The sequence below is a fragment of the Epinephelus moara genome, chromosome 1 (assembly GCF_006386435.1).
Source record: "Epinephelus moara isolate mb chromosome 1, YSFRI_EMoa_1.0, whole genome shotgun sequence".
NCBI classification, from domain to species: Eukaryota; Metazoa; Chordata; class Actinopteri; order Perciformes; family Serranidae; genus Epinephelus; species Epinephelus moara.
Window position 1 is genome coordinate 11,430,926 of NC_065506.1, and position 22,640 is coordinate 11,453,565.

General features: G+C 40.9%; 1 protein-coding gene across 5 annotated transcripts in view; it reads left to right on the forward strand.

Annotated features, from left to right (window-relative positions):
• Positions 1–22,640, forward strand: part of LOC126392684 (myocyte-specific enhancer factor 2A-like) — a 56,277-nt gene that overhangs the window by 7,889 nt on the left and 25,748 nt on the right. For 2 of the 5 annotated variants that reach the window (XM_050048241.1, XM_050048250.1), the window contains 2 exons: positions 2,716–2,830; positions 18,318–18,498. In XM_050048241.1, coding sequence (XP_049904198.1) covers positions 18,445–18,498 — 54 coding nt within the window. In that variant the 5' untranslated portion in view covers positions 2,716–2,830; positions 18,318–18,444. Of the gene's footprint in view, positions 1–2,715; positions 2,831–17,295; positions 17,464–18,317; positions 18,499–22,640 lie in introns of those variants that run through there. The other 3 variants (XM_050048266.1, XM_050048274.1, XM_050048258.1) reach the window with 2 other exon arrangements.

Below are 22,640 nucleotides of genomic sequence, written 5' to 3' on the forward strand. Positions count from 1 at the left end.
CCGTACATACATGGCGGCGCAAGATGGCGACCTCTCTAAAGCAAGGCCCTTGCTATATATATATATAAAAGCATAATTATAAGGCTACGAAAACCAAACGAATTTTATTTTATAGCGATTATACACTTGTATAAACATATTAATGGGTAGAATATTCAGATTCAGATTGACAATAAACCATGCCAAATATTACACACTGGCCCTTTAATGTAAACATAGTTATAAATAATATGTTCCATTTCCATTCCTACACACTGAAGTGATTTATGTGTCTGTCCCTTCTGGCTTGTGTGATTAGCTGGGACAAATGCTTCTTCTTCTTTGTGCCTGGTGCTTGAGATTGTGATAATGCCTGTATTGTATTTCAGTTGGCCATAGCAAAAGTTAATATCTGCTAGGCCGCTACAGAAGACTTATGTTATACATCAAGTATAATGGCTCAGGTTTGAACTGACATCAAGTGCATTGTCATCTAGAGAGGTAGTAAGCAAGTGCAACCACTTGTCCACCATGGCGGAGTGTCCAGCGACACTCCGCCATGCAATAAATAAATAAAATTACTGTATTATGTAGAGGTAAAATGAACTTTGAAGACCATGATTTCATTTGAAAAAAATAGTTTCTAAGCTTCATTTTTTTTAAACTTAACATGTCACTGCCATGAACTCTACTGCATATTCAAGCGCTTTCACATTGTTACACAAGTCAGGGTGGTGCAGCATGATTTAGCCATAGTGATGGTGCTTGTTGCTCATGCTCATTATTTAGTACTCAGTTCAGCTCACCAAACATTATATTCATTTTTTTTTCTTTAGATTTTCCCATGAAAGGTACACCAAATTCTGGGTATTTATAACCATAAATGTAAAAGCTTGATGAACTGGTTATAGGTTGTTTAATCAGTTAGTAGAAAATGCTGATGATTTCTTAAAAGAAGTGAGAAAATATCACTTCTGTTGCACTTCTACATGAATGCGCACGTGGATATTGTGGAAATAAATGCTGTTACCAGTAACATGACAGTCTTTAACCACTTGTCCACCATGGCAGTTAGGTTCCTTTGTGCGGCTGTATGGAGTCCATGTCTTCCCCAGAGGTATTTCCTTTCCCTCCTAGTTTCCCTAATGATAGAATATTTGGGGACTTGTGGTAAACAGAAATAGCAACACTTCTGAAGGACAGACTCCTCTTTTTGCACCACACGCTGAAGAAATAGAGGCTGCACTGTATGTGTGTGTGAGCATGTATTTTATTGAGAGGCTATTTCGAGTCCTCCGTGACTGACTGACTGACTGACTGACTGACTGACTTCGTTTTTTCTAGTCAATTACATGGCCTGCTTTTGCGGGCCCGAGCCAATGCAGACTGCCCCTGTGTGGACTAATGCATTTCTTATCCACTTTGATTAGCAGTGGCGATGCCTGGCTAAACCAATGACATGCTGTATCACACACAGCAGAGAAGATGAGAGGTTTAGATGACTGTTCTTGCTGTGGAGGCTTGTTGTGTGCTTGTTACCTGTCTGTGCTGATGCTAACATCCAGACTGATGTGATTATGGAACAGCACAGGCTGGTATTAGTTCCGCCTGCTGCACTTAAATCTTCAGGTTTTTACAACACACGTGGGATATTCCTCTTCTATTTGATGTGATTATACAGACATCATATCTGTTTTGGAAAAATGATTCTTGTATTTTCACTGGTGGTTTCAACACAGCCAGAATTATGGCTTCATTCATTACAGATGGTCTTCACACAAACATTTTTGTGCACACTTGTGTCTGTGTGTGATGACTCATTTTAGGAGAAAGCAGTCTGTTGTGAATGAGAGAAGTGTTCTTAAGAGGTGAATTAGTGCTCTTATCAAATCTCCAGAATAACAGAAAGGATTGCCTTCCTTCTTTGGTAACTAAAGCAGAACACTATCGTCTTCATTAGGTGCAACTACAATTTAAAATTGGCAGATGCTATTAGCACCCAGGGGTCTGTTGCCAACAATGCTATTTGTACCCTGATTGGAATAGCCAATGTGGCTGCTTACACTCTAGCAAAAAATGTTATTTACACCCAGGTATATATTCCTGGGAATCCTGGCAGCATTGAAATATGTCACAAATGGGTCTATTCAATTTTCCAGCTAAAATGTATGTACACAGTGTGCTCTTAGCAGCTTTATGCATAAAAAAAATGAAATTAATGGGTCAGTTAAGTCTGAAAATGATAAGCTAACATTGATTCATATGGAACCTGAACTCCTGTTTTATTTGTGTAGAAAGGTCCTGTGCTTGTTGCTATGTCACCTGACTCTCTGTGTCCTATCAGTTCCTTTTTCTTTTGTCTTTTGTCGTTTTTACCAAACAGTATACATAGCACTCCCAATGAACGGTCCAGCACAAAAAATAAAAAATCGATAAGTGGTGGTAGATATTGTATTTGTGGCACAAATAAATTAATGTGTTGGAAATCCTGTCCTGGTAGTACCCTACATTTCTCAAAAATTTACCTCTTTAATCTCAGTGAATATCTGAAACCATAACTTCTTTGCCCTAATCCTTACTGCTTCCGACATCAACGGGTCAACGTGACAGGCACTAGCAAATCACAGCATGCAGTGGGATCCTAGCTAAATACTACAGTTTGACTATTGTGTTTAAAAACAAAACAAAAAAAACAAGAAATAAGGAAAATAAGGCTTTTTAATTTTTTTCTTTCAGAAACTCAGAGCTAGGGGAGGAATTGCTGTCTGTAATATCGTCTCCCCTATATCCGTCCTTCAAGTTTGAGGTTGAAGTTCCTCCTCCTGCCAGGGCATGTACCAAACACTTTCAGGTAATATCTGATGCCTCTTTATGAATTCACTTTTTCCTCCTTAAATTTCTTGCAGCAGCTCCCACAATATCCAATCAAGTGTCGGCCATCCAGCACCAAAACAGTTTTATTGACTGGACCTCATTTTCTGGTTCTACTTAGGCCATATCTTTTTCTTTGCTTGGGGACGGCTCTGACTAATTATCACAACTATTTGGGTTTTAATGTTATAAAACCACAATTTCAGTTAATTGAAGTAAGCTACAGTGAGCTCAGCACAGAATATTTACTGAAATGTTCAGAGCTGCATTATGCAACTTTGGCTCTCCTGATTCAAATTACTTGCAGACAGTGTTGAGGGGTCAGGGGAAATATAAAATGCATTTTATGTGTATCTTTATAGGGAAGTAAGATTGCAATCATGTTTACTGTGTTGAGCAATACCTTCTCGTGAAGGCTTTGGTCGATGTTCTCTCCAGTCTCCTCTCCTCTCCTCTTGCTGTGGTTTCTGGAAGAGCTCCTAATCTATTGGACTTGAGAACTCTTCCTGCGGGGACGCCCCAGTAATCAGGCCTGAGCTGGTCCTTCCAAACCAGCCAAACCTCTGGCTGCCTGCCGTCTGACCGCTGGGCCACACACCCGCACGTTTGATGCTAAAAATTACGCAGAGGAGCTCAGAAATTACACTCAATAAATACAGAAATCAAATAAAACAATTTCCAAATATTAGCCTTGCAATCTACTTTCCTGCAGCCATATAAAACTGCCTTTGTTTCACACAGTAAATAGGTTTCCCTTTGCCCTGCCAAGTTAAACAGTAATGTTGGGTCAATGGTAGCGTGGCTTGGCTTAATTAAACTCAGTGTTGATTTGCAGAGACAGGGTCCAGACCAGAGAGCGGTTTGGGTCTGCTCAGAGTCCTGACACTGTTCTTAATGGTGCCAACACTTTATTAATGATGGCTGTACATGAAGACACTCTCACTTCTTGCTGAGTTGAGGAATAGGTTATACCAGCAACTTCCACAGACTCTATTCAAGAGTATAATGTTTAACTTAGAGCTCTCCGGACTGTCAGAAGTCTTGATCCTTCACAGCTTTTGTTCTTATAGTTTCTGACACCTGCATCGAAGATAACTAAGAGGTTTTATGATAATTGAACAGATGCTTTTTCATTTATGACCAAATCTGTGCAGGGCCATACTCCTCTTTGCTAACCTGTCACCCTCTATTGGTCAATTGCTAAAACATTTTGGGGACATGTTTCAACAGAGAATAAGAATATTCACTGAGTATTTGGACAAACTGTCATTGATTTATGGTCAAATTTGCACCAGGCTAGTGAAGTTGTTTGGAACTTGTGGCGCCTCCTATTGAGCAATTTCAAATAATTTTACAGTTGTGGTTCAACATTGTTATGAAAGATATCCTGTGATTATGTGCCTTAAAAAACTAACAGAAGGACTTTGAAGCTGATGGGTCAGTACATTAGAAATGTACCAAATCAGACCTATGGTTTAAGAGGAGTTGTCAGAAATGTGTTTTTCAGAAAATTCAAAATGGTGGAAAATCTAGGCAGGCAGACTATAATGATTCTTGAGGTAAACTTGTTGTAGAGTGCACATAGATGGATGTCTGTACCAACTTTTATGTGAATCAGACTCACTGCATAGGAGTTGTGACTTTTTAAATTTGAGCTTTAATTTGTTGACATCAGGCCAGTTGGGTTTATACTTGTTGAACAGCATGTGGTATCAACTTCCAATCATTGGTGAAAATTTAATGTGTCTATGATGTACCATCTCACAGAAATGTGAAAAAACGTTCTTGAAGAAAAATAAATTAGCACAAAAACCACATGGGTTTCAGCCCCACCAGGCTTGAACCCAGTAGATATTATTATTATGAAAATGAATATATCCTTGTAAGTCAAATACAGCAGCTAAAAGGCAGTTCTGGTTAAATTCAGTCTCTGGCTTGTTTTTACTTTGTTTTGACATTATAATGATTTTGGACAGCTTTACTTACCTCTGACATACAGTACATGCACGATATTGGTTGGCTGATTGTCTGTAGCACTTCTCAGTTGACATATGATACATGGGATTGTCTGTATCTACTGAAGATGTGAGTGTTGATATGTAAATTCAGGTCAGTACGAATGCAAAATATCAATAACAAAGAGGAAGTAATTTGGTTGTTTGATGACAACAGATGTTTGTCAGTTTGCCTTGCTGTACCTAGGCTGCTCAGACTGATGGTAATATCTCACAGAAGCACCCAGTGTCATCTCACACATGGCTTCCACCAATTATACACCTTAATCCCAGGTGACCCATCTGATCCCAGCTGTAATATCTCCTCTCACGCCAGCAATCCAAGTGAAAATGTGTACATTTACTCATACAGTAAGTTCTCCCTAGAATAGTCTGCAGTCGGTTTGCAGGATGGAGGAGCTATACCAGCTATTAACAATTCTAACCAACTCTGAGATCGCACATTTTTTTCAAGGACAAGAAATTCACGTTATAATGAGGTTATATTATGATGCTAAAAGCTGTTTTAACATTGGCTGCATTTACAAGCACTTAAAAATCCATCTTCACTTATAATGAGAGTAAGGCTTTATTCTGATTAAGATGTATGCAGTACTTTTGTTTCATTAAATGATATTGAACTACTGTCGGCTTGAATAGTGGCTTTTAAATCTAAGTAGTTTCCTTCTTTACAACTTACAGAAGCTGTAGTGGTAAAAAACATCATCAAGTGGAATGTGTTTGTGTGCATACTGAAAGCACCCTGCTATTGATCAGGAGAAATGGTTGTCTTGGATGTCGAAACACAACAAATTCAAGGCTGAACTTTAAAAAAAAAATGTTGCTTGAAGCTCACCATACAAAAGTTCAGCCACTTGAAATGCATGCCAAAGCTTTGAGAATTTGTCAGTTATTCATCTCCATAATCCACTCACACTTCACCTGAAGATGCTTTAGTGGTACTCTCACTTGAAGTGCACTTTTCAACACTTCAACACTCACCACTGATGTGAGACTGATACAGGATGAATGCCTGTGGAATAACTTGTATAATGGCTCCGACTGAACTCTACTTGTCCCGTTCATATCCCAACTTAAAAAAGAGTCCACTTCTTACCCGGTAATCTCAAAGAGAGATGATAGTGTATGTGTGTGTGTATCTTGGGGGGGTTAGGGGTGGGGGTAGGAGATTGCCTGAAGGACCCTCAGGATAGAGGTCTCAGATCTACTTACCATCTCTTCACAACATTAAAAGGATGATATTACTTTGCTGAAAGCACAGAATTTCAATGAGAGTAGGAACAAACAAGAATGTTAAAGAATTCATTATAATATCATTTAGTAGATCAAAGGCTAGAGATACTTCTCAGTGATGAAGCTTTGTGGCTCTGCAAACTCATCTACACTAAATGCATGTGGTTCAGTTCAGGACCGTGACCAGTTCACACTCTAATCTGATATCGGCCACATTGGAAAATGATGTGGACAGCCAAACAGAAAACAGGAACAGTAAATCTGAATTAAACACTAAGGGCTTGCCGTGTGAACGTCGCCTATTAGAGTAGTGAGAGCGAACTAAAACAGTAAAGCTGTGGCCAGACAGCTAAGCAATGAGCTGAAACTCTCTATTAGGCTCTTAAAATTGAGAGGAGCTGTTGCTTCATCACTACAAATGTCCCCTTTGTCACATTGCTTTCACATTGTTAGTCAATACATTGTTATTATAAATATATAAGCTTGATTGTTATCTCAACAGCATAGTCTGTAGATTCTGCCCACTGTCAACGATGCACGTAACATCATTTTAAGCTCTGCATTTGGGTGCTTCTTGCCAAAATGCATGGGAGTATAAGTTAACATACTTTTTTATGTGAAGAGGATTTAACGTTAGACTTAGTATAAATAAAAATGAGATATTCTAATGCAGTTGTTAATCTGTTGCACTGATGATTAAACTGGGAGAATTTTATACCCATCCAAGCTGCCCTGACTGTGAGTCACATAACATTAGCCCCTTTTACACTGCCAGATTTTCGGCGAATGTTGTTTTGCAGGCAAGCTGCGACCGTTTAGACACACAGAGCCGGATTGGCGAGTTGATCCGAGGTGCCCAATTTTCCGCTGCGTAGGGGTAAACATATTGGCGGAATCTTTTTGGTTTAAAAAGAACGAGGTGCCCTTCCGCCACGGGAGGGGCTGTTGATGACTTGTGGGAGGAGCTGTTGATGATGCCGCACGTGCGACCCACTGGCAGTGGACAAACAGGAAACAGCTCATAGCAGGAATGAGCAGCTAGTAGCAAGAGGGAAACGCAAACCTGACAGACACTGTAAAGATGAGCAACTGGGGAGACAAGGAATTGCGCGCCCTCGCAAACGAAGAGGCCATTGTCAAGTGACGGGAACGGTGAAGGACAGGCCAACTTATGAGAGAATCGCCAAAGGACTGACCAGCCGCGGCTTCCCTCGGAGTACGTCACTGTTTACGTCACACGCTGAGCTACACGTTTTGTTACTTGCTCGCGCCCCCATTTTCCTTGTACCTCAATAGTGTAATTTCATTTGAATTAAGTTACATTTGGCCTGTTTTTTTTGTTTGTGTTATTTTGCTACTTTCCCAATAGTGTTAATGTTGATAAAATAAAGTTAGTTGAGGCTGTTTAACAGCAGCTCTGCCTCTGGTCAGATATTTTACTTTCTTGAATATTTGCATCTACTTCTTCACTGATTACTGCAAAGGAAATAGGCATTTAATTCTCAGAAAGCTAGTAGGTATCACATTGAAAATACACCAAGCAGCGGCGGAGCACACCTGGTGTGTTCATATGTTTCAAGTGGAAGAAATCTTTGTAACAAGTTCAACATGACTCTCTTTACTGATTGGCTGCAGGTATTTTCTGGCTGCAATTCAGTGCTAAAAGTTAGAATCCTAAGCTTTTAGTTTGGCTGCCCTTTGCCACAGTATCAAACGGCCGCAGCTTAAAGTAGCTGCCGCAGCTTTCCATGGTCTTGCATGGCAGCTCACTGCAGGCTGCACTTCACTGCTGGCGTTAGTGTCTTTGTCAGGAAGACTTGACAGGCAAATGCTATACAGGCTTGAACCCAGGTACTGCAGTCAAAGTAGAGTGTGTTGGGGGGTCCTGACATGGAATTGTTTGGGAGCAGTTGTGGTTGGAATTTTTATTTTATTGGCCCAGCTGAGCTGTGGCCTCTTTTGCCTGTTATAAATATTATACTGTACATGCTGCATGATTACATTTTGGAAATAATATATTTAATCAAGACAGTATCACTTCACCTTGGTCCGAGATCACTTCGCCTCAGTATCACAGCTCTTCTATCAACTTTGCATGGAAATATGACAGTGGCAGAGAGCAGAAATGGACGTATTGTGTCAGTATTGAAAGTTCAGCTGAAGACCAATTAGTGTTTTTTATGAAAGGAACAGAGAGTATGGAAGCATAGCCATATTTTACAAGGCAGCTTGTGTTTCCATCTGTGCTGCAGGCATGACATCAGTGTCTCTGTGTTGAGACAGGAAAATCTTATCCCACTGCCACTGTCATAAAAGCAACACAATAATGAAATGACATCACAGTGGGCCAGTAATTAAATGAGTAGACTGCTGTCTTAGAGTTTTTACAAGGCTGGGAGATTGTGAGTAACTGTGCAGCACGCCGGAGAAAAGGGTGTCAGTGGATTCAGCCCTGAGTCTGTGGGCTTGTTGAATGTGAAATTCACTAATTTATTATCTTTTTTTGTAAAAACACATTTTGTATTGTGTCATTATCATGTCTTGACATAAATTTATATACACATACTCACAGAGAATTTGCTTGACTCTCATCTCCTTATCGTGACTCATACAGTACTTGACAGAGTACCATACTACCACAGCATCTCAGTTTGCTAACTGATGGGGAGTTGGTGGTATGGCAGATGACACTTTAAGCCATCTAATCTCCCTGGCCTTCAGCCTGGCATTAAATGGCTAGGCTGCTGGTGGAGGGAGATGAGTTTAATTATTACATTTCGGGCAAAAACTCATTAGCTCAGTGACCTGCAAAGCAGCAGAGGCCAGCGTCGATACTCGGGCTGCATGATACCAGAGGCTAGCCCATCTGACTGTGGGTGATGAATTAATCACAGTCCGTGCTCCTGCCGTGCCTGGTAGCAGACAACAGCAGCACTTGGTTTCCTTGCTCCTGTCTTTCTATAAAACACACAATGAGCCATAGAAAAGGATGAAGTGGAACACTGTAACACTGACTTTACTGAATCTCAGGTTTTGTCATTGGGCAGATTTACAAGGAGAGTCATTTGCGGCTGTAGTTGCTGGTTGTGACGTGTGAATTAACTTCTGCTTATTCAAACATCATGTATTGCGCCAGAGCATCATTTGCATAAGAAAATGCTAATTTCATCGCTGGTTCTTTTAAGTAGCTGCAACTCCATTATGTTTTTACATAAATTGTCATTCGCTCTCCTTACATCAAAGAAAATTCACAACTGGGCATGTGGGGAGGGTCGGCACATCGAGTGCTACTCTAAACAGGGAAGTGTTAAACACTTCAGACAGTAAACAAGCCTGATCTCACTCCACCTCCCTCAGGGAGCAGGTCCACCACACTGCCTGCCTGTTTAACATGGAGAAGTTCCCATAAGAACTTTAATAAAAACTCCACTTATGAGAACTTCAAAGAATGTCCGGGCTAGCGGGGGAGAAGAATCTTCTATCAGTCCGCCTAGTTATGCCTTGAGCTAAAGAGGCTCTCTCTCTCCATGCTGATGGATACAATGCAAATAAGCTGCTAGAGGAAGAAGGACAAGATTGAGGGAAAAAGGGAAGTATAGGAGAGCAAGGAGATGAGCAAAGCTGCAGGGAAGGTAAAGACGAGAATATGGAATCTGTGTCATCAGTCCTTAACACTTTTTCAAACAGTGATGAAACAGAAACTCTTTCATCTTCCAGCAAATGGCCACGAATCTCACCATGGCTGTTTCTGCGCTGACAACCAGGCCCATCTATAATCCACCAAAATGATGTTCAGTCTCGCACATATTGAAACAGTGGTTGTTTTATTCTACTGATAGCAGAAGATTGAGGGGTTACCTAGTGGTGCATGCTGGGTAGCAACAGCTTGACGCCTCATTGATTCACTGTTGGAGTGACTGGAGCAGAGGTCACGGTGGGGTCAACACAATTAGAGATGAACCCATGGTCTTTAATGAGGAGGAGGGATGAAAGGGTCGCCAATTACTCTGTGATGCTTTGTGCCGAAAACAACCTGGTGCTGTTTCAGACCCAGCATGATTAACCTTCAGCAGCTCAGGCTCTGTTTATTCTTTACATGAGAAGACGCTGAAGGAGGGAGGGCTATTAATTAGTGCTCATGATGTTAGAGCTGTGTGTTTTTTTTTAGAGTTTGCTTTTTTACACTTATTGTTGACCTGAGGGTTTATTGGGGTCACCGGGACAGTGGTAGAGGGGCCCTGCTTTGGTCTCCTGCACACTGGATGCTAAAAGATGAATGCATGGTACAGTCTTTGTGCACACACATGCAGATAGATGCAAGAGTTTCCAAACCATTATCTGAAGAACAACCAGAAGAATCATTTTCTAAGTTTTAAAGGTAACACTTAAACGCTTACAGTAGCAAAGGATGGAAAACCATCAGTCAGTGTTAAGGCCCATTTATGCTCAACGTTAAATACGGATCCGGATACGGACGGAGTCTTCTGTCCGTGCTCCGCGTTCATTTCGTCCGTATTTCTGCACGTTTCCATAAAGCTTACGGATACGGGCCAAACGGAGCAGTACCACCGGAAACCGTGGGGGCAGTGTTGCTGTCACTACCCGATACGTAGCTCTAGTGAGACACGAAGAAGAAATAACAATGGCAGAACTTTCTGAGGAAAGGAATTCTCCGTCCTCCAGTCGCGATGTATTTAATGGCCTCACCGACCGCCGCCTCCTACAACGCTGCCTCTGTTTATGGCTTTTATGCAAGAGGTACATTGTCAATATCTCCTCCACAGTCGCCATGTTTGGTTTTGAGTTTGTTGTTGTCATAAACTTTTGACTCTGGGCTGCCCCCTGGTGGATATATTGGTTAACATCCATGCCAACGTAAAGGGTGCATGGAAGTATGTGGGCAGTGACGGTAACATCGTTTGAAACGGACGTATACATTTTCATATGTAAAGGGAGCATAAATGGGCCTTCAAAGTGTGAAAAAGCCAATTTGGAGCAGTCAATGTCTACAAGATCCAAAACGTAATTTCCTCTGTATCACATACTGTAATTGCAGTATGGTTTGCCCTAATTGCTGTTAGTAGAGAAAGGAGGCAGATAAGAGCTTAAGACGAACTGAGCCTGAGTTTGTATCATCTCTGTTGTCTGTGTTCCTGGATGGTTGATTTAAAGGAATAGTTTGCATGGCTGTAGCTGACTCATAATCATGCCACTCAAATCAGATTTGGCTGTTCAACGCAAATATTCGACAATTTGTTCCTTTTTTCCATGAAGAACTTGATAGATCAAACAGGGCTGGGGATTAAGCACTTCTAAGCAAAGGGCAGAAGACAACATTATTTCGGAGCCTTAAGGGCAAAGCCTCTCCTCCCCTGTGTCGTGTCCACAGCTGCCTGTAACAAAGAACAGCAAAATCCAGAGACCAAAACGTCCCCAAAAGTACAGAGCACACTGACAGGCAAAAAAAAGGAAAAACAACTGCTGGACTTGAAGCAGTCTCAGTCGACTGAGGGTTCTCCGACTGATGATTGAATCTCCGACTTTCAGGGGTCAACCCCAATAGCTTGAAATTATGGATAAAACTCTCATTCACAGTCTTGCAGAGAGTTGGATATGGAAATCTTGTCAGTAAATATGAAGCTGGACCCAACGCGATTCTGCACTGGTAGCAAAGCATGGAAAAGTTTGTGAAAGAACTGCCAGGTAAACCAAAAGCAGAATCTCCACCAAACGTCACAACGCCCAAAACAAAGACAAGAAAATATGACGAGGCATATCTTACCCTCAGCTTCACCAGTACAACAGTGGGTAGGCTAATGAAGACAGACCACAGTGGGTTGTGTGTCTCAGAATATCAGCTTCTGACAATGTGAAGCTGAACAAGTTAAGACACCACTTAGAGAACACAAAGAGACGCCCATTGATTTCTTCAGGGAAAAAAAATGTACTGAAGAAATCTGTTGTGCACAACAGAGTCACTTTACTAAGGAAGCATTTTAGCCTTGAAATGCTCAATTGGTATTATTATTTTTGTCTACAAAAGGGGGTTGTGGTATTAATTATCTCAGATAACCCTTCAGCCAATGTCTGTTATTTGTGTTGCATAGGAATTGAACCTTATTCTGTTTTTCACTTAATGTAAGTCAGTTTAGACAACACATTTATGCCCAACTTACTGAGAAAAATTTTCATCCTGATCTGTGTGGGAGGAGGTGGTTGGGAGGGGGAATTCTTCTTCTTCTTTCACGCCGCGGTCAGACGGACAGGTCATGAAACAGGAAGTACTGTAGGAAGTCGGTAGTGTGGAGGAGTTTTCCTCTGTGTTTTAGCTCTGTCCAGTCCTGCTGTCATCATTCTGTGGTACTGTATGAAGACTTCTCAATTACTTGACCATGTGGTGATTTCAAGTCAGATCCCTTGTATTTGAACATTTCCAATTGTCAGATGCTGCCCAACTTTGCTGACAAGAGCACAAAGATCATTACATTATTGATTACACCTTAGTCTAGTCTGGATGTCTTTGGACTGTGGGAGGAAACCCACGCAGGCACAGGGTGACCATGCAAACACAGAAAGTCCCCGGCTGGCTGGCACAACTCTTTTGCTGGCAACAGCACTGAACTGCACCACCACTGCACTGCTGTGACGCCTCACTCCCACTTTGTAGACTTCATGTTTCCTAAGAACTGTCCAGTACAGTCATAGGTCAGGGTCTACTGTTTACTGTCACCAACTGAGGATTTGCTGAGGATGTAATATGGAGTTAGGTACCTTACTTATCAATGGTGGTTATTCAGGGATCCTGTAAAATACCAATATATCAATCAGTCAGTCACAAAATTAAACTGGCAATAGACGTGTTTTTTGCTTTAGCGTATAATTATGAAGTCAATGTTGATTACACAATGTAATGGCTATAGAATAATGACACCATCTGCGTTTAGACTGGTTTCCTATTAACTTCACTTTCATGATGCAGTTATGTCTGCCTCCAAGTGAGATCTGCTGGGGAAATGGAGGCTGACTGGCAATCTTGTCAGGTTGGGAGCCTGGCAACATCTCTGTCTGCTTTCAAGTCTTCATTATAGACTAATATAATGAGTAAACTCACACTTTTGTTCTGTGTTGTTGGTAGTCTCAACTTGAAGGAAAACGAAAAAGCAATCCGGTTGATAGAGGCACCAACAATAATAACTAGTGATGGTGGGGGGTGGGAGTCGTCCATTTCCACCCCTAAAATCTAGGAATTCTTTTAAAGTAATGGACATTTTTAGAAATTTACTTAATTTACTTACAAGACTTTGGGGAGAAGATCGATACCACTCTCATATCTGCATGGTGCAGAACAAGGCTAGCTAGCTAGTTTCATCCTGTTTCCAGTCTTTATGCTAAGCTAGGCTAACCATCTCCTGGTTCCAGCTTCATACTTAACCTACAGACATGAGAGTGGTTTATATATCAGACCCTTTCTGGAGGCCTGCCTTGTATTCATGTGAGCAAACACTTGAGACTGTGCAATTTTCAAAATAGTAAATATCTTCTATATTCGCCAATCAGAAATACTGTTTTATCAAACAGAAAAGAACATGTTTATTTTCTGCTCATCACGCAGTCATACTTTATGTGTAGAAAAAATGTTAAATGGGAACCCTTAGGCTCCTTTTATCAACACAATAAGTGACATTTTGCTATTGTTTGGGCAGGCATAGTAACAGATTTGAAATCCTGTGCAATCCAACCTTGGAAAAGTGTGTTTCACACCCTTACAAAGCATGGTCACGCTTCCAAAGATCCACAGGAATTGGATTTCATGGGTGAGATAAAGAGAAGAGCGTTTGGCTGTGAGGTTCGCTCCGGGGGCTTAGCACTTCTTGTTAAGGATCCATCCGGGGGTGGGGGGTATATTCTGAAGTTAAAGTGAGGCGTTGAGAAGGTCAGAGGCAAGCGTAGATTAGAAAACCACCGAGCTGTTTTAGTGATGTTTGATCTTTTTTTTTTCCATTTGAGGAAATTAATAAAATAGATATAAAAGTTATTTTCCAATTTGCTGAATATCCAGAAAATTAATCATATGATACCAAAAACATACACTCCAATATGATTAAAGGAAAAGGATACAGACATCAGATGAATACAGATTCATGCAGCATGTGACTAATACACTGGTTGTGTTTTAGGCTTTTGAGTTTAGTGTGAAACTGTGTAACCAACAGTTTTATTCCAAAGTACTACAAATCCATTTTAATATATCATCTGAAGATACTTGGAAATTGCCAGAGGTTAAAAATTCAAAAATTAATAGAGACTCAAGAGGATTCACTCCTGAATTACCATAAAAACTGTTTTAAAATTGTGCTCATTGCATTAGATTAGGTGTGACTTTTCTTTTGGATATAATGAAATTACAATATGGAGCTCAACCTTGTAGATGTTTGTGTGATTGCCGGTTGCTGCAGCTCATTGGCTCGTCCCATGGGTTGTATTGATTTTTACGTCAGCAAGATAGAGTTTCTGCCATAGTAACATATTACATCTGCATTGATCAGGACAACTTGTCTGGGATGTGAGATGTAGATGTAGAACAGGCTCCATCACTGCTTTACAGACACTGCAGCCTGATCATTACATAGAGAAAATTGTCTCTAAACAGTTGGTAATATTTGTATTTCATTTATATTGTATGTATGCTGTATTTAAGCTTCCATTTCTCACCACTATTACAAATAATAAAGCAGTCACAGGACAGCAGGAGGACACTAGGTACCTACTGTCAGTGTGAACAATGAACCTCAACCAGAAACACATTCATATTGCACTAATTTGCAACAGCAAATGCATTTTGTAAGATATGTAATATAGCCCAGATGACCTTTTTTAATCAACATAATGAGAAACTTTTGTTAATGAACATATCTACAAAGTCACAGATTGTATCCGCCTGTAGCATTCACAGCACAGCACTTGTTTAAGGTTATGATAATTGGTTTAATATCGACAAAGTCCACAGATTTGAAGCATGAAACCAAACATGTTGAATTTAATTAAAGTTAACTGAAACCATTTCTCCCCTAACCTTTACCAGAGAACCTTTGATGCTTAAAATGAACCACCCACAGGACTCAGAGTGTGAACCCCAGTCTCTTGTGTCAAAGTCCTGGACATTTTACTCCACCTTACACCCCAATCACCTTTCCATGTGGTAAATAAATGTTCCTACACTTGAAAGCCCATTGCCAGAGAATATAATCCATGCAAGAGTTTTTCCAAGTGTTTCCTTATTTGGGAAAACAAATTAGTGTCTATACAGGGTTGACAGAGTTGATTAGGGATGTGAAATGCTTGCTCAACAGCAATTTGATTAAATTCAATTTGTCAAGTTGGCAATTTAATTTAAGAGTGATTATTGGATTTCTGTCTTAATTTAATTTGATTATTCATTTCAGCAGTGACTAGTTAAAACTTTATATACATTAGGCTAAATCAACTTTTGCAGTAATGTGAAACTATTCTTAATCTATAGAATAAAACATGTTTAAATATTATTCAAAACAAGACTCAGAAAGTTATATTTATTTTACAGTATTTCACTACATGTAATTGCACTAGATATATAAAACCAAGCGTCATCTGACAAACAGTATCGTCTAATTGCGTAGTGGCATAAGCAGTGGCTATAATATTTACCACTGGCATTGGCCATAGTAACAGTAGCAGTAGCACTACATCAGTCCCAGTTTCAGCTTTTCAATCCTGGCAGATGAGAGAGTAGTTTCTATTCAGTTTAATTATTGTGGTTTGGAATGTTTAAAGGGGACTTATTGTACTCATTTTCAGGTTCATACTTGTATTTTATGTTTCGACCATAACATGTTTACATGCTTTAATGTTAAAAAAAACAACCTTTGTTTTCCTCAAACTGTCTGTGCTGTAACACCTGTATTCACCCTCTGGCCTAAACGCTCTGTTTAAGTGCCTGTCTCTTAAACCCCCCCCAGTCAGTCCTTGATGTTAGCATGTAGCTTCAGGCTGTGTAATATACTTGCCATAGCATTCCTGGAGCAGATGATCATATAAGGAAATTGTCAATGTATGATGTCAGCTTGGAGCCGAAGTCAAAAAAGCGGTCATAGTAGGTTGTAGAATATTGAGAATGGCTGAACCTGAGGTTTTTGCTCACGGGGTTGACTTTTATGTTAAAAGAATCGATTTTTTTTAACGAAGGCCGGTACGTTATATCTTTCGGCAGATCAGTGCATTCTTTTCAACACAATAACTCATTTATCACTACCCTATTGGTAAGTTACAGAAGAAAACACCCTCCACTTTTTAAGGATTTTCCAAACTTGAAGAGAGCAGTAGAGTGACTTCACACTGCTACAAGAATTTAGCTGATTCAAACTTAGCAATATAACATAGAAATTAAACCGAACCATCACTCTAGAGCATGTACTAAAAAAAAATTATTTTCTCATGGAGAAAGCAGCACAGTAGAGTGGTACAAAGGACTCTTTTTCTCCTTTCAAAGTATTTGAGTCTTGCCATCAAATCATCCAGATTGTAAAACAGATAAATCCTTGTGACCTTTAAATCCCAAATATGCAAGGAGCCTTTGTCTGTTACAGTGTGTACCCTGAACTGACTTGGCAGGGTCAGCTGGGATCTGGGCTGCTGGTGAACTGGAGGGGTTAGAGGATAGCGTGCAGTCTCTTGCAAACCAATTGCCATCATATACAACTAAGCGTGTAAATGTTTCAGGACTGTATTCTCAGGAAGCTCTAAAATAATCACTCAAAGGGAAAGCCCACATTACCATACCATACTAGGGAATGGCGACTAGCTTTTAAATGCATTTCAAATCATCATGGGATTTTCCATTTAATTTGATTTATCTGCTGTATGGGGCATTTGACTGGCACACAGTTATATTATTTTGATCAAATATAGAGGTCATTTAAATCAGCAAATAATCACCAATAAATTTCCAGCGTCGCAAGACAAATGTATTTCTCCCATCTCTCAACCCTGTGAACTGGGCCTGCAGTGGGGGTTTTGGTGGCTCAGCTCTGGGATCCACATGCTGCAGTAATCCAGAAAGGGTTGGATAAAGCCCGGCTTCGCCTCACTCTCTGCCTCCTCCCAGATCAGATGAGATTAGGAAAGAGCTAAGGAGCTCTGGAGGAAGGCAGGGCTCAGAAACGCTGAGGCTGAGGAGAGGAGGGACACAGTCAGGCAGGTGGGCACTCCTGCAAGAGGAGAGAGAAGGAGAGCAGAGACGGTTGCTCTCAGGACTGCAGGGCTGAATATTCATGTTGGTGCGCATGAAGGAGTGTTTCTGTGGAGGAGAGTTTGGAGCCAGCTAGACGAGGTGTGTGATGAAGTAGATGCACTTGATTTAATTCTAATGGTCTTTCTCAGCTGTTGTGCTCTTGTGTCCTTGATGTATTTAATGTAAATCCAGTGGTCACAGATTGAATTCCAAAGCAAAAGACCTCTGAGAAGAACAAAAGAGAGTAACACTCCTGCGCTCTTCTGTGGCAGAAATGCTGGTTCAGTCTAGTGCCTTTGTGGCAGGGAAACCTGTAAGAGATCAAGTCTTTATTGCTCTACTAGTGAGTCCTGCTGGTTGGTCACTGAACCTATGTGCACTTTATGCCCTCCTGGTGAAGCTCTTTGCTGTCAGGTGAAATGAAGCAGCTGGTGTCTTCATACTTCCCAGGACAAAAGTGGAATTAATTGTGACAAAGAGTGCAAAGCAGCATGATGGTAATACCAAGTTTGAGGAGAAAATGGACAAATAGAAGAATGAAAAGAAAGCATGAAGGCTGATTTAAAAAGCACTTATCTAGTTGGTTGCATGGTAATGTTTGTACAGAATTATTTGAAGTAGTGAGTCAAAAATGTCTCCAGAAAAGACCCATATCAAACTGTCATTTGTTCATTTGTTCAACTTTAAGAATAGTATTTGTTGTTAAGTCAGTCAGAGAGTGCAAAAATATTCTGCCCAAGTACTGACTTGGATTTTTTTATATTGCCTTTTGTTTTGGTGCAAGGAATCTCTGACTGTTTGTCTAGTGACACTCCTGTGAACACTCACTATATGATCTGTGCAATGTTTGAATGCATTTGCTGTATATAACTGTTTGTGCCACTTTTCATACTGTAATGGCTGAAAAACACTGTGACTTCAGTTGATCCGGTCTCTGTCTTGCTCTTTTTCAGCAAGCCATGCCAAACTGATACTGGAGTAACAGAGCTGACAGTGGAACTATGTGTTAAGGATTGTCTGTTGACCCATCTGGAGCCCACTGATATTCATCTTCGGCGGTTTGAGGAAGTTGTTTTGGCAATGGGGAGGAAGAAGATCCAGATCACGCGAATCGTCGATGAGAGGAACCGACAGGTAAGAGTCCTCTTCACGTGGCATCTCATTTTACTTCTTAGCCATTTATTGTATGCTTATTCAAAGCCCCTTGCAGTACAGCAACATAACCCATGCAGTATTGTTGCCTTGTTATATCCATTGGATTGTTTTTGAAGTGGCAACCTCTGGGGCTGAAAAATGAAGCCAACGCTGAAGTGCTAAAAGCTGTAGTTCCTTGAATGGCCTCTTGAGGCTTGTTCCAAAACCGAGTCAATCCCCATAGACCCCCCCATGTTAAACTTCACAAGTAAAATTAAATGTTTGCAGCCTGGTACAAAAAACTGTTTCGGTCTCTATAGCTAGTTCACCATTCATACCAACTGTACAGGGTTTTTTATATAACTCATATAAAACTAACCCATTTAAATTTTCATTCATTCATCCATTATCTGTAGTTGCTTATCCCTGGTACAGGGTCCTGGGAGGGCTGCAGCCTATTCCAGCTGACATTTGGCGAGAGGCGGGCCACACCCTGGACAGGTCACTGGACTATCACAGGGATGACACACAGGGACAGACAACCACTCAAACTCACAATCACACCCACGGGATAATTAGTCACCAGTTAACCTAACCTGCATGTCTTTGGATTGTGGGAGGAAGCTGGAGAACCTCGAGAAAACTCATGCTGACATGAGGAAAACGTGCAAAGTCAACATGAATTTGAATCCGGATGGTGCTAATCCCTGCACCTCCGTGCCGCCTCATTTTAAATTTTATTAAGGCTTAAAGTTATGCATGTTTAGGGGTGTGCCTGCTTTGAGTTACAGGCCATCTACCAGTAGTGCCCTCGTCAAAATGCCATAATCGGGGTTTCAAAACAGGAGTCGACAAACCAATGGATGATGTCATGTTGGCCACATCCATTATTTTTATACAGTCTATGGTTATAACTCATATGAGGACTGCATCATCTATAGAAAAAAATATGCGTATTTGTTTTCAGCACACAAAAAAAATGGGCAAAAAACCTCCTGTGCACATTAGCTTCTGTAATGTATATGCTCTTTATCTCTGACACTACTCTGTTGATCATTTCCCCTGTGTGTTGTATTACAACATACCTCCATACAAAACACCCTGTATAATTCTACTGTGGTAAACAACATCTGGAGGCAGCTTTGGTTAGCTTTCAAAATATGTGATGTGATGATGTGTGGCCCTGAATCCTGCTGAGATCCCACTCTCACAACCAGGGTTATCACTGTGTTCAAAGAACCCAAATGAGCAATAAACTGAGGTGGAGTTGACATTTGAAAAGTAGCCCTTTAGAATTCTTTTTAGAAAGACAGAATATTACATGGATATGCAAGTATTAACAGGTTCATGAACATTTCAAGAAGGGATCCCTCACAGAACCTTCTGCGGATCCCCTTTGGTTTCAATCTAAAGAACTCCTTATGATTCCTCTAAGCTGTTTTACTTTAAGAGTGCAGTGGTCACAGCTGGTGGCGAGGGCAGTAATTTGGGGTTAGCCGGGTCCGGACGGCACCCTGTCATTAGCAGGGTGGGTCAGTGTCAGGGACACACAGTGGCCTTCTCTCCTCACCAGCCACAGTGCTGCCCACTGCAATCCCTCTCTGTCTGTCTCTTCTATATATATCACCCCCAACAGCACAACAAATACCAGCCTGTCTGGAAGGAAGGCTCAGGCTCTGGAAATAGGGATGTGGCTGGAAAATAAATATCTGGGATGATGTTTATATTTGATGTTTGGTTGTCTTGGCCAGAGCCTTTTTAGATAGACACTGCTTTAGCTGTCGGGTGTGCATCGCCGCAGCCTGCTGTATATTTAGCTTCTTGTACTCTATTTTGGGAAGTTGGCTTGTGTTCTCATTTTATCTTTCAAGCGCATCAAGTGTTTTTAGCTGGTTTTCCTTTTTTTTTAAACTAACACACTATTACACACTATGCAGAATGTATATTAATAATGACAGTAGACAGATGCAGCAGAGATACACCAGATATCAGGAGTCACACTTACATTCTAAAAGAGGAACAAGGTAGTTCTTTGTTACAGGAATGTATTTGCAAGTCATGCTGAAGAATAATTATCTTAATTTCAAACATTATTTAAGAGGTTACTGTAAAAAACCCTCGCAACTTTTAACTGCCCTTGGAATGACACTGAGAACTGTGGCGTCCGTTTTACCACTATCGTCTAATCTAGTTACGGTAATGAGTTGCAACATTTATTCAGAGACTGCTACTGTTCCAAATGCTTCTGGCATTAGTGCAAATGTTCAGCTTGGTTGAACATGAACTTGGTTGGCCATCTGATGCAGTCTTTGCTCCCTAACTGGAACATGTGATGTCGCATGAGCACCAACATCTTGGCTGAGGACACTTTGCGCCTCAGACGTTTCAAAAACAAATTAAACTGCACTGGAGACAAATTGTGACATTATATCTCCCCCAATGGGAAAAAATGTTAACATGTTTTATGAAAATATACTTTAATGACTAAATAGGAGATTAAATAACTGTTTCTATCTGGCTTCCTGTGCTATAAAATATAAAAAGCCCCAGTGCTATCATGCATATAATGGTACACTCCACAGCTCCCTGTGTAAAAGCCTCCGAGTTAGGCTGTAAGTGGCTGTAAGTCACCAGGTTCCACACATTTAACCCAACATCGGACTCATGAAAGCTACAGTTTCCACTCTGCATGTGTCAGTCATCTGACTTTCAGTGAGGACCACTTTAGAGGAAGCGTTATTTCTTCTGAGGAGGTCAACACTCAGAAGTTACAGCAGATAGACCAGCTTATTCCCAGTAGTGGAGAGGAGGTGCTATGGGAAGCAGTAAGATGTAAGATGCCATGGTAAAGAGGAATTTGTTTCTTGATTTCAGGAGCATGTCAGAGCAAGAAGAGTAGAGCAGTATGGGAGATGTGTGGGCATTTTTTTCTGTACAGATAAAATATCTCTGAGATGCACACACGCTTGCCTAAAACACCCCAGAAGTAAACTGCCAGCCTGTACAGCCAGTTTGGTTGTTACTAGGCCATTAGATAGCTGTTATCAGTGGTGATAAGCGTCATAGATATGCTTTAGTAGGGGCCTGCCACACCTACTGTTAGGCTGAGAAGGCCATTATCAGTAGCCGAAATGAAACTTTCCTCAAGAAAGGGCTTTCATGGGAGTCCACATCTAGGATGGGAGGAATGAGTGAAGGATGAGTCAAACACAGTACTTTTACCCAGGACGTAGGCTTCGAGTCTGACGTAAAACAAATATTTATGCCCAACCATGACCTTTTTCTAAACCTAACCATGTGATTTTGGTGCCTAACCCCAAGGAAGGTGACAGTGAAATGTAACAATGTGGTAATGGCCATTGGATGAGCTGATAACGGCCCAGTAGAGCAGTGTAGCAGGCCCCTACTGACCCATATCTCTACAGCTTATGACCACAGCCAGCTGACAACATCCTGATCAGGTCAGATTCAGAAATTCCTCCTCTTCCTAACCCCTCTTTTAAAAGTCTTGATTATAGGATAAGTTAGACTTACCTTCCCTGAATTGCAACGCTTGGCAGAACACCAATTTAAATCTTTGGAGATACTGAAACTGTATAAACCTGTGAATAGAGTACAAGTCTACTTAAAATGCAGATTACTCTGCTCCGTCTCCATGTGTCAGTACTAACATTTGACTGTTTTCAGGGACAATTGTAGTAAGAAGCAAGACTCTTCACATCATCATCAACTTCTGATTCATGGCCCTTGAGCAAGCACCTGAACTACTAACTGCTCCAGTAAAACTGCTCAGCAGCCAGAGCTGCAGAGCTGTGAATGTGTAGAAATGTAACAGGTAGACGAGGACCAATACCTGATACTCTGCATTACTGGAAAACTTGGAGGTGTGAGAGGGTGTGAAGGCAGCCTCTAGATACATGATGACATGAGTCAGGATCCCGGAGGCCATGATGGAAGGAAAACATACGCAGATAAACACAGATGACTCATTGCAGGGAGTTAAATGCGCACCAGAAACAAAAGAGGTGATGACAGTATGATCGATGTTTGACCTATGCACTCCAAACATTTTATTCTAGCCTTGTGGTAGAGGTGCATTTTTTTGGCTTGGGGGAACATGGAGGTTTCAGATGTGCTTGTTG